The 12,393-nt window shown below is 38.1% G+C and overlaps 1 protein-coding gene across 2 annotated transcripts; it reads left to right on the forward strand.

Annotated features, from left to right (window-relative positions):
- Nucleotides 1-491: 491 nt before the first annotated feature.
- ppp1r10 (protein phosphatase 1, regulatory subunit 10) lies at nucleotides 492-12,393 on the forward strand. Of its 2 annotated transcripts, none has more exons than XM_067424886.1 (18): nucleotides 492-2,577; nucleotides 5,363-5,478; nucleotides 5,591-5,677; nucleotides 5,764-5,899; nucleotides 5,999-6,050; nucleotides 6,139-6,225; nucleotides 6,362-6,493; nucleotides 6,821-6,926; nucleotides 7,074-7,177; nucleotides 7,309-7,412; nucleotides 7,537-7,696; nucleotides 7,790-7,933; nucleotides 8,436-8,682; nucleotides 9,318-9,393; nucleotides 9,502-9,717; nucleotides 9,804-9,933; nucleotides 10,402-10,767; nucleotides 10,851-12,393. In XM_067424886.1, exons 2-18 carry the CDS (start codon nucleotides 5,372-5,374, stop codon nucleotides 10,973-10,975), a joined length of 2,379 nt encoding a protein of 792 aa, XP_067280987.1. In that variant the 5' UTR covers nucleotides 492-2,577; nucleotides 5,363-5,371; the 3' UTR covers nucleotides 10,976-12,393. The 2 variants fall into 2 exon arrangements, with proteins under 2 accessions (XP_067280987.1, XP_067280986.1); XM_067424885.1 differs by having other exon boundaries at nucleotides 493-958.

Genomic DNA, 12,393 nt, shown 5'->3' on the forward strand with positions numbered 1-12,393 from the left:
TTAATGAACAAACATAAAACCGATCAAAACTTTTGTAATATGCTCTAAACCTATTTGCATGCTCTCTTTCCTCCCCCTTTTCCATCCATTGTATATAGTTTTCATTTTAACCTGGACTTAAACATAACAGTGTTACAGTAATTTGCATAAACGTTGAATCCAAATCAGCTAAAGTTAGTTTTTGAATATATAAACGTATATGCATGTACAATGCATTAAAACCAATTAATTATTATCCTAGCACAGAAAGCTCGTAAAACAACCGGAAAATGGAGTGGGGGATGGGCTCGTCCTTGAACGAAGGTCGTTTCGAGAGTGTGCGCGCGAGAGGACCGCGTGATCATCAACTCCATTTTGTGTAGAAAGAAACGCCCGAAAGCGCGCTCACGAGACCGTTATGACGCGAAAAACGTCAGAACTATATATACTGAGTCCCACCCTTCTCGAGCATTCCTGGATTTGTCTGAGGTAAGTGTTATATCGGAGGACGTCTCTCCACCTTTTTGCGATTTAAAAGCGGTTTTTTTTAATCCCAAAGTCCGACTACCTCAGTTTATCAGCAACAACTACTTTTTGACCGATATCTGGATTTCCGCCGCCAAACATTCGCTTTTCTCTAATGTCTCTTTGTGATGTTGTTTCGTTTCAGGTGTGAGTTGGTCTCAGTGAAGATCTGGCGTCGAGGATTTTTCAACTGTGTACGAAGATCATACCCCAAAAAACTAAATTTTTCTACTCGAGTAACGGACATTCGCTTACTGCTTTTTTGCTCCAGATTGTTCAAGAAGGAAAAGCTCAATTTCAGCCACCACAATCCCGCCCATTATGCCATTTTTCAGCCAATAATGCTTAAGTCATGACAGTTTACGTTCTCTTAAACTGTTAAAAAGCTGAAAATTGTTGCTGTTAAGCACAATATATTAATTACAACCCGAGACGCAGAGGAGAGGTATTAATAGTAAGTGTTCTTTCAAACCAATTTGAATCGAAATTACGTAAATTAACCAATTGTCTGTGTTGAAAATGATTCCAGATATAAATAGGTAAAACTTTAGAAAGATCGAATGTGGCGACCTAAATGCGCCACATTTTCTAGAGTTAGAGAGCATGCTGAGATAAAGCGAGACAGCTAGCTAGCGTATGAGCTCACACCGCAAAGCCAAAGCAGCGGCTTCAACGCCCTGTTTCTCTTTGTGTGTGAGACGGAGTAATCCTAATAATTATTAAAGTAACGTTAAATCATCGAATAATAAGCTAGCCATCGCTGATCATAAGCAATCTGTACATAAAGATTGCAATAGGCAGAGCCAGGAAGTGACTGCATTCAATTGGGGCTTTTTTTTTATAAACTGCATTCTTTTCAAAGGAGAGCTCACTGGAACAATCAACGCAATCTACACATAAAGATTGCCAAGTGGCGCCTGTGGATTTAGCCGAACGGAGAGAAAAAAAACCCCAGACTGAAATGCAACATTTTGTTCATAATGTCGTTAACTGTTAGGTGTTATTAGTTGGCGGAACTGGATACAGTTTGATGAAATAAACCACCCTAGGCAATGATAATTTATAAAATGCATAGCAGTCTGACTATAAAGATTGCATTTTGTTGTTTTTTACGAGTGCGTAGATAGGGTTTTATTTGTCTTGTAGATTTTGCTTTAAAATGGCGGACGGGTTGTCCTTTGCTCGGATCACTCGAGGCAATGGTGGCTTTGTTTTTCTGACTGGATCTACGGGAAACACTGTAGTCCGGAACGGCTGTCTCGCGTCGCCATCATCCTCATATACAGCTCGAGGTATCGTCTTAACATCAGTGAGTCGCTAGCGGGGTAAATATAGTAGCACTTTGTAAACGAGGAAGACAAATGGCAGGCGGGGGGAATATAGCCGTTGTATTTTTTAAAAAGTTGTTGGAATTCAAAGATGGCGACCGGGCACCCGTTCCATCTAGCGCACCGCGACCATGAAGACAAGTGGTTAAAGATAGAGGGCGTGGCTTAGCTCTGACTTAAGCCAATCAGAGGAACCATTGTCGGCTCAGGTCGAGCTGCTATATGAGAGAGAGAGAGAGAGAGACTTCGACAGATGGCAAATCAAATCCCCTTGTGGCCTCTATTGAGTAGATACATAAATTCATATAACTGGCTTTAGTCAGACCAACACTGGATGCTTTGTTTTAACGAGTTCTAACACAACACCTTTGGGCAATTTGCTTAAGATGTCAGTTGTGTGTTACACTCGATTAAATGTTGAAAGTAGTTTACATGGTGTTGAACTTGATTGGTTTACCTGTAGTGCTGTAGGAAGATTATAATACAGGAAAGGGTGGAATATAACCAGTTTTAGATTTATTTTAAAAGTTAAAACTTTTTTTTTCACATCTGCATTTCATAAAAAAAAAAAAAAAAAAAAAACCTTGACAGATACAATGTTAATATTTTCTTTACAGTGAATGTACACTCTTGTTGACTTTTCCTTGTTTGTTATGACTACTGACGTTTTCAGGAATTGTGTGTATTGTTCCGTGTTAAAGGAGTTCGGTTGACTATAAAAAGTTCTTCAACAACAGTGTTACGGGTAAGACAAAACCTGATTTCTCACACGATCAAAAGTGAGTAAATTCTAACTTTTTCGATCCAGCCATTAGTAGACATTTTTCACTGTCTTTGCAATTATGTAGAACATAAAACGTTTCAATACATTTGCATGCTTTACAGTCGTAAAAAAAAAAAAAAAAACCTATACATTCAGTGTATATATTCATGTTTAACTCGCCGCGTTGTTCAATTTCTGCTGTAGTTAGTTGGTAGTCTCGCCGGTGTCCAGTCAAGTGTGCTGTAGAGAGAGGAACTGAAGGGAGAAATATTTGCTGTTGCTCCGCGTGGGCAGGGCAAATGACGTGATGATTTCTCTCTCTCTCTCTCTCTCTCCACCAGAAACACTCCGCCCTCGCCTTCAACCGGTCTTTGTAATTGACTTAACTACCACATATTAGTATTACTGAAAATTTTCCATCTCAGTTTTTTCTCTCTAAAAATGTAATTTTTTATTGCATTAATTGTACATTTTTTTTTATTTTAATATATTTTGATCACGTTTGATACTGCATTTCTTACATGGCTGCGTGGCAAATACACAGTTTCTGTATTTGTGTATATTTAGAAATAACCACATGGTGGCGACATAACACTTTGAAAGTCTTGTGCTCAGTTTCAAGTTAACATTGATTGACTATACTCTGTTATAATTTCTAAACGTAATTATACTCAAGGAGTTTCTTGAAATTGGACACTGAATCACAAGATGGAAAAATGCTTCCAGTATCAACTTATTTCCTGATGTTTTGGGGTGTTTTCTTTTGCATATTTTTTAGTTTTTGGCATTATATAAAATATGTTCTGGAATTCTGTAGTTCTATACTTGAATCATAAATAAAAAAGTTCCAGTTAATATACTAAGATTCCAAAACTTGCAGAATGTCATTGGAAAATATTTAAAGCTTACTCTTTAAAATGAGTTACACAGTTACGTATTGGTCCCACTTTATTTAAGGAGAAAAACAAATGGTACAATGTCCTTATTGTGTTTGTGTTGTTGCATCACTCTTCTCCTGATATTAAGAAGGGTCATTTTAACATTGTTTTGTGGTAAGGGTATAGGTTTAAGTGAAAGTTGTTATAGAAGTAATTCCAGATGTAATTTTGTGCAGGTATTTTGTAAATATGCGTACAGTGTTAAAAACATGCATGTACACAGTAAGTGCATTGTATCAAGTGATAAATTTAAATGTTCGTACACTTAAACAATTTCATGTAAAGTGGGTCCGACAGATTTTATATCCATCAACCTCATAGCAGTGACTTTATAAAAATTGTTCATATTTTGTAATTTTATAAAATGTGTATATATATTTTTAATGTTCCTATTTATAATCATGATCTTGTTTTACCCATGTGTCTTTAATGTCTAGATGTTAGGTTGGTCTAGACAGATGGATCACAGCAGTGTCAAACAAGGAAGACAGAAAATTTATAAATGCCCGAGTCCCTGTGAGGTTCACAGCTGTCAGTGTGACACTTGCCTTTCTGTTAAACAAGAAAATCCAGTCAATCATTCGCACACTTTTACTGTTGCTTCCTTAGTGTGTCTTGAAATATTTGTGATTAATGCTATAAATGTGATAAATTAGAAACAATATTATTATTGAAATTTTGGAGGATTACAAGGTTTTTATTCTTATAGAAATAACTTAATTACTAATAAATAAAAAAAGTTGTAAAAACATGTTCAACTGTAAGTGCATTCTCAAATATATATATAAATATTTATATTTGTAATGGTCTTATCTCTACTTGTGTATAATAATTATTATTATTATTTAAATTAAATAATTGAATGCACATTACTAAACACAGCCATTATATTCCCTTCCATAACTAAGTCTTTTGTACATGTGACGTTTATTTTGCGTAATGTACAGTGTATATAAAAAGCAGGTGGGTTTATGACAGTGACATAACACATAAAATGTTACATTTTACTTTTACATTCATGTTGCATTATTTCAGATATGAACTGAGCTATACAACACTCCAGTAACCAGTCTTCCATTTTCTAGTACAATTAAATTAGTGACAGACTTATTCGATTATACTGGAAGACTGGTAAATTGAACGTTGTATAATTCAGTCTGCAGTCATTTGTTACACTATAACAGTTATACCTGCTGCCCCTTTGTAGTGGCCGAAAGTCCAGTAAATATCATCAGCCATCATATATTAAACATTTTATTCGTTAGGAAGGGAACTCTAGTTGGATACACTGTAATATTTAATTTCTTGACATAGGATGTAGTATTTAAAGTCCCCCGTTTTCATAGGGAAACATACAGTTGAGCACCAACTGTTTAATGTCTGCTTATTAATGAATACATGAGTTTGTTTCTATTGCTGTTGTGAACAGAAAGGACAAGGCTTGCTCTGTGGTTATGAGTGCGCTTGTGATTTCAAATCATATCTGATGTCAATCCAGAAACTGCTGATAAGATGTCCATATCTGATTCAGTGGAATATATAGATATATTAAAAAATCTGGATGTTCCTCTACTCCGTTTTTGTTGGCATCTTACCTAATGTCTTTAGAGCTTTTTGTTTCCAAGTTACTTCAGATCCATAATTGCCCGGGTAAACATTAATGGGAGTACCTTGTAAAAGATTCCGCATTGTCCTTTTGCAGTTCCAGTGAGCTCTCCTTAAGCCCATCTAATTTTTTTTGTATTGATTGGCCAATTGTATGCCATATCCTAGATTCTCCCCAGTGGCATAAGCACATGAATAACCCCTGTTTTCTCTCCTTCTGTCAGTAAGCAGTTATGGCCGTGGGCCCGGTGGACCCCAGAGAGGTGCTGAAAGGAGTGGAAGCTCTGCTGGGGAAAGATGGAGAGCTACGTAGTCTTGAGGGAGTTGCCAAAGTCTTCAGGTAAGATGCTTTTACCAGTATTATTGTCTGGACACCTTTTAAATTCCATCCATTCAATTAACCAATAGTATTTCTTTAACTTATTTCCCTCTTTCCAACCTGTTTTAAACAGTCTCATGAAGGCCTCGCATAAAATGGTCAGCAGATGCATGTATCTGAACATCTTACTACAGACAAAATCACATGATGTTCTTAATCGGTGAGTCATATTCATTTAAAAAACAAAAACTTTGCTGAAACACTTTTGTTTTCAAGGTTGTGCTTAACGCTTTCTCTTCCACTCAGATTCATTCGAGTTGGTGGCTACAAGTTGTTGAACTCTTGGCTCACCTACTCAAAGACCACAACCAACACCCCCCTGCTACAGCTCATACTGCTCACCTTGCAGAAACTCCCTCTGACTGTGGACCACCTCAAACAGGTACTTCACCACACCACAGCCCATAAAACTCACACATATGTCCCCGCAGTCTTCTAACACCTGTTCTCTGCATGTTTTTCTGTCTCTCTCCACTGCTAGAATAACACAGCCAAGCTGGTGAAACATCTGAGCAAGAGCGGTGAGACAGAAGGTAAGAGCACATGTTGCATAAATCAATGGCAGACAGTTTGCTTACAGTGTTCCTCAGGTTTAAACTCTGTGTCTTCTCTTTCTCCCAGAGCTGAGGAAGCTGGCGTCAGTGCTGGTGGAGGGCTGGATGGCTATTATACGCTCTCAGAGCGTCGCCAGTGGAGCGTCACCAAATGGTAGGGCTTCTCGTTTGCATTTGTCTTCTATGTCACTTAGTTTTCTGCTAAGGTAGACTTTCTGAACTTTTAACATGAATTATAGCAAAGCGGAGTTTCCATTATTGGCGCATAACCCATCTTTGTTTCCCATCAGACAAGAAACGGAAAAAGGAGGATGGAAAAGTGCGTCCAGAGGTGAAGCCCAGAGAAAAGGTAGCAGATGAGGAAAAGAAGAAAGAAAAACCAAAGGCTTATGCTCCAAGTCACGCAAAGATCCGCTCTACAGGTTTGTCACGTTTATTTATATATTATTATATTTATGTGCTATTCATGCTATTCATGATTAATTTTGATACATATTTTGAGTTTTATAGTAGCATTTCAGTATTTCGTTTAAGTATAAGTTTAGGTCTGTTAGGGTTAGATGTAGGGTTATTATTTATTTAAATCGATTTAAAGTGTTTTAGCAGCTTAACATGTAATTTTAATTCATTTATGGATTATAAATCTTTTTTTGTCTCTAACATTTACAACTGGTTTTAAAGGTCCTTGTTACTCAGTAGCACATTTGAAAAGTGATCTGCCTGAGTTTACTGAATGCATGTATCTGCAGGTTTGGAGGTTGAGAGCCCAGCTCCAGTTCCTGTAAAGAAAACCCCCCCTGCACCCCAACTCGGAGACAAATACAACATCAAGCCAGCTATGCTTAAAAGACCAAGGTAAACAAACACATCCTTTATTTTTACCTATAATGAGCAGACACATGTAATCCATTCTTATTTGATTCACGCTTTGAATGATTATGAATGCAGTTTTACTTTTGATGATTCAAAATGAACCATTAAACTCTGACTTTCTTCCTTCAGCACTTCGCCAAATGACGCACCACCAGTGGAGAAGAAGTACAAGCCGCTTAACACCACCCCTAACTCTACCAAAGAGATCAAAGTCAAACTTATACCCCCACAGCGTGAGTATGCCCCTTCAGCACCTTAACTAAAGCAATATGATTATGATAATCTGCAAAAAAGCTTTAAATTAGGTGGAGAGAGTGAGTTTTCCCTCTGAGTAGTGCTGAATATCCATCTCTTTTCCTTTTAGCGATGGAGGCCACTGGATTTTTGGATGCCCTCAACTCCGCTCCAGTGCCTGGCATCAAGATCAAGAAAAAGAAGCCAAAAGCTGTTTCCCCAACCACTAATAAGGTGTGCAACGTCAGACCACCATCATTTATATTTGTGCTTCATGGATTTTTAAAATTATTTATTTCCTCCCGACCTCCAAAAGCACAGATCCACTAACTGTGTTTTTCCTCTCATTTCTCCACAGCCCTGTCCATTTGACGGCAGGCCACAGTCATACCCGGGCTCGCAAGCCAAACCGTCTTCCCCTGAGACTCCTTCATCTCAGACCCCTCCTCATGAACACCAAGAACTGGAGCAGCCCGGCACACCCGTGCCCACAGAGGACCCTGAAGCCATGGACACGGGTGAGTCCTATTGCTTTAAAATAGGCCACAACTTCACTGAGAGCTGTATGAATGCATGTGCTTAAATTAAAATGCTTTATTCGGTTGTTTCAGGTGATAAACCCAATGCTCTGGCTGAACCTCGTGGCGAGGAGGAGAGTCTGACTAAGAAAGGAAAGAAAAAGAAAAGTGTTCGGTGGGCAGAAGAGGATAATCTTAAAGAATACTTCTTCTTTGACCTGGATGAGACTGAGAGAGGTAAAACAACACTTTCTTCACTTACACTATTGTTTAGAAGTTTAGGTTTTGTAAGATTTTATTTTTCTTGAAGTCTCTTATGCTCACCAATGCTGCATTTATTTTATCCCGAAAGTACAGTAAAATCAGTAACATTTTGACATTGTTTTCTGTTTAAATATTGTTCAAATGTAATTTATTCCTGTGATGGCAAAGCTGATTTTTCAGCATTACTTCAGTATGTCACAGGATCCTAGCTGATCTGGTGCTCTAGAAACCTTTCCTACTATTATCAGTTGAAATCAGTTCTGGAAACAATGCATTTTGTAGGAATCTTTGATGAATAGAATAGATAGTTCAAAAGAATAGCATTTTTTTTTTTTTTTTTTTTTTATTTGACCAAAGTTTTATTTGTCCAAAGTCCAAACATCAGAACGGTTGTGTATGTTGTGTTTTATCACATATAAAATATTTATGTGGAATTTCTTTTCAGTAGTAATCACTTTCAATCCCTCTACCTTAGTGAACGTCAATAAAATTAAAGACTTCGGTGAGGCGGCTAAACGGGAGCTGATGATGGACAGGCACACGTTTGAAATGGCTCGTCGTATATCTCACGACACCATGGAGGAGAGGGTGCCCTGGACTCCACCGCGACCATTGACCCTTATAGGCAGCCTGGTCATTCCGGGTTCCACCAGCAGAGAGAAGATGATCCAGAGAGACCGAGAGATGGGCATTCTGCAGGAGATCTTCCTCAGCAAGGAGAGGTAAGAAGACACTTCGATGCTTTTTCTCTTGTAGCGTGTCATGTTTAGTGAATGTGTTGCAAATGTTAACATGGCGTTTAGAGACCTGGATTTTATTGGATTGTTGAAGTGGGAAAAAATATTATTTACGACTTGTGCAATAACATTAGTAACAAAATCTATGGTGGTTTAGTATTATTCCTATACTATTATAGTTTTTATTAATTAGCTTTTATTTCGATATTTTCAGTTTTCGTTTCAATTAAATGCTCAGCAATTGCCTGCTTTTGTCATTTTTATTAGTTTGTGTTCTTTTTTCAGGTTTCATTTATTAAATATTTTTAATTTATTTCCGTTTTAGTTTTTTAATTTATTTCAGGTTAGCATTTTTAGTGCTTCAACTTTTAACAGTTACTTTCTAAGACAATATTTCTATTTATTTTCTAAATATTCATTTCAGATTTAAGTTTAGCTTTATTGTAATTTAACAAAAAAAATATTGTTTTTGTTAACAATAATAGCCCTGGCAAAAAATAATTGTCCATGTTTATAAAGTAATTCTGGCAATAAAATTTATAATTTTATGTTGTCTTTAAAAAACATGATAATAGTTTGAACTTAAAATGGACATATGTGGTTTGTTCCTCTCTCTGCAGTGTTCCAGACAGTCCTCATGAGCCAGACCCTGAGCCGTATGAGCCCATGCCACCTCGTCTCATTCCACTGGATGAGGTAAGACAGTCAATGATACTTTTACATGCTTTCCCCTTTCCATTTGTTTCTTTATTTTAGACATATCAGATGTGGGATGTGATCTGACCTCATTCTGTGGTTTTGTAGGACTGCAGTATGATGGAGGAGAATTATATGGAGCCTTCGGACACTGCCTCTGGTGGTTCTTCTGGCTCTAATGAAAGCTCCAAGCTCCCTCCGGTTCTAGCCAACCTCATGGGCAGCCTGGGCAACAGCGGCTGCAGCCCTCAGGCGCAAGGCAGCGCCCCACCAGCGAATAATAACCCCGCTGTTAATGTCCAGGAACTGCTCTCATCTATTATGGTAAGACACAAAATACTCATCTGCATGCTCTTTACGACGGAAATTCGCAAAGGTTTTGTATTTTAAGCATCTCCACTTGTTTTCAGGGTGCTCAGGGATCTAATCAGTCTCCAGAGGACTTGATCAAACAGCCTGATTTCTCTGATAAGATCAAGCAGCTTTTAGGCTCTCTACAACAGAACCAAAACCAGAACCCACCTCCCAATGCTCCGCCAAGTATGTGTTTGCTCTCTCTGTTGTTGTTTTGGTTTAATCATATTTTGAATCGGCATTTATTTTATATTTTTGGTTTTAATTTAAATGTGACTTAAGTAATTTTATGATGTGTCTTTGTGCATTTGTTTAAATTAGTTTGGTCTGTTTAATATATACTTTATGATAATTTTACATAGCTTTAAATAATTTTTGTTTCAAATTTAGTCTATGCATCTTTTTTGTATTTAATATCAACTAGTTGCCAAGACAACGTTTCTAATTTTAGTTAATTTTCAAGTCTTTATGATATTTTTTTTTTTCAAAAATATGAAAATAATATTTAATATTTATATATTTTTCATTTTATACTTTTATTTCTGCTTTATTTTAATTAAAGAAAACCTTTTACCAAATGTTTTAGTTAACCATAACAAAATTGCTACGTTGAGGAAAAACTGATTGATGGTTTGTGTGTCTCTCAATTCGTAGTGAACACTGGTCTGCTTGGTCATGGCCCCGGCGTGAACATGAACAACATGAACATGCAGATGCCCATGAATGGTGGTTTCCCTCCCAACAAGCCTCCTGGACCACATTTCAACCATCCTCCACCTCCACCTCCCCATGGGCATGGCCCACCACCCTTCAACCCTGGCGGCCCACGCATGATGGGTCCCCCGCCTGGTCCACAGGGCCGTGGGGCGGACAATGGAAATTACTGGGGTGACGATTCCATGAGAGGAGGCCCACACCGAGGAGGTCACTTCCACCGGGGGCGAGGGAGAGGAGGAGACCCGGGATTCAGAGGACGAGGGGGGCGCGGAGGACCACGTGGAGGACATAACAGCATGGGCGGTAAGTTTGAACACCGAAAGCATGAATTTTCCCAAATTGAAAATGAGCTTGCAAGTTACATCAAGCTTTTTCTTTCATTTCAGACATGTCAAAGAGGCCAGTGTGTCGTCATTTCATGATGAAAGGAAACTGTCGGTATGAAAATAATTGTGCGTTTTACCACCCTGGCGTGAATGGACCACCACTTCCTCCCCAGCATGGACACTAACACACTGAAAAGCTGCAATTCCTTAAACTCGCCACTAGTGGGCAACAGAACTCAAAATGAGCCTGAGCTGACTCACAGTAACAGATGCGGAGGGGGATACTTGCGTCTGTGACAGCACAATCCCATCTGCTTCCTCCGCCTGTACAGTTGCTTCATCAGGATCTGAACAGAAACAGTTTCTTCTCGATTCTACACCACTTTCCCTGATCTGGAAAGCTGGGAGAAGATCTGAGATCCTCCATGAAGAGTTGAGACAGTGACTAAACCCGTTATTTGACTTTGGGGTCTACATGTAAATACTCATTCCTGGAGATAGTGATTCATATGTATATTTTTTATTGTGATTCTGTGTATCACTGACCTGACTGCTAAAGATTGTACTACATTGCTTTAACCACTAGGTGTAAATAATCGTGGTGTACAGTTACTTCAGCTTCTCCTGGTGCCTAAAACCCCAAGATACTGAATGTGCAATTCTCCAAATGATAATTAGCACTTCGGTTATTAGTGCAACTTGGATCTGCCTAATGAAATTGACACATTATTAGAGCACAGAAATTTTATTTTAAGATTCTTCAGGTTGAACTCAGTCCATCTGAAATTGCCTGAAGATGACGTATTGTCGACGTATTGTTTTATTTTCAGGTTTCTACAGAAGAGGGAGAAACCGTCCTTCTATGAAATGTGTACATGCGTTAATATTTGCTGATTTTCAGTCAGCTGGCATGAATAGAGTCATTTTCACACTCTGTCCTTATTTTTTCAATGATTTTCATTTCCAAAAAAAACACCCGGCTGATTCTCCTCTATATATATTAAAGCACTGAATTGGCATTATGTTCAATATTGTACACGTGAGGAGTATATAATATTCAGAAACATTACCTTTCGCGTCTGGGCACAAAATATACGATTGAAACGATTTCGAAGACCCTTTGCATACTTGAATTGATACCGTGTGATGGAAAGTGATCCTAGCCTGCTAAAGAAATATCAACCATTTGTAGTGTGACAATCAGGAGAAGTAGTTGTGATTTATTTCCTACTTGATGTTGATGCTCTCATTTGATTTGCTGTGCGTTGATGTTCTCATGCGGTCAGACCCTCGTGTGGGTCTGTCCTGCTCTATCAGTGTTCAACTGAGCCTAACCTGGGCTACAAACCACTATCAAGGCCAAACTTATTCAGGTGTTTTCTGTGAAAACAGTGGCCATTGTCTCTTGTGGGACTTGATGTTTCTTTTTTTTTGATTCACTATTTTCCCATGATTTTATTTTGATACAAGTCTGATGATTTTTTTTCTATTATTATTTGAAAGATGTCTATGTGTCAGAGCGCCGCATAAACAGGAAAAGGCACATTGAGAAATGTAAGGTTTTTTTCTACATGTAAATTAATAAACGTAAAAAACAAACCAG

This window comes from Pseudorasbora parva, chromosome 19, assembly GCF_024679245.1.
Source record: "Pseudorasbora parva isolate DD20220531a chromosome 19, ASM2467924v1, whole genome shotgun sequence".
Taxonomy (NCBI): domain Eukaryota; kingdom Metazoa; phylum Chordata; class Actinopteri; order Cypriniformes; family Gobionidae; genus Pseudorasbora; species Pseudorasbora parva.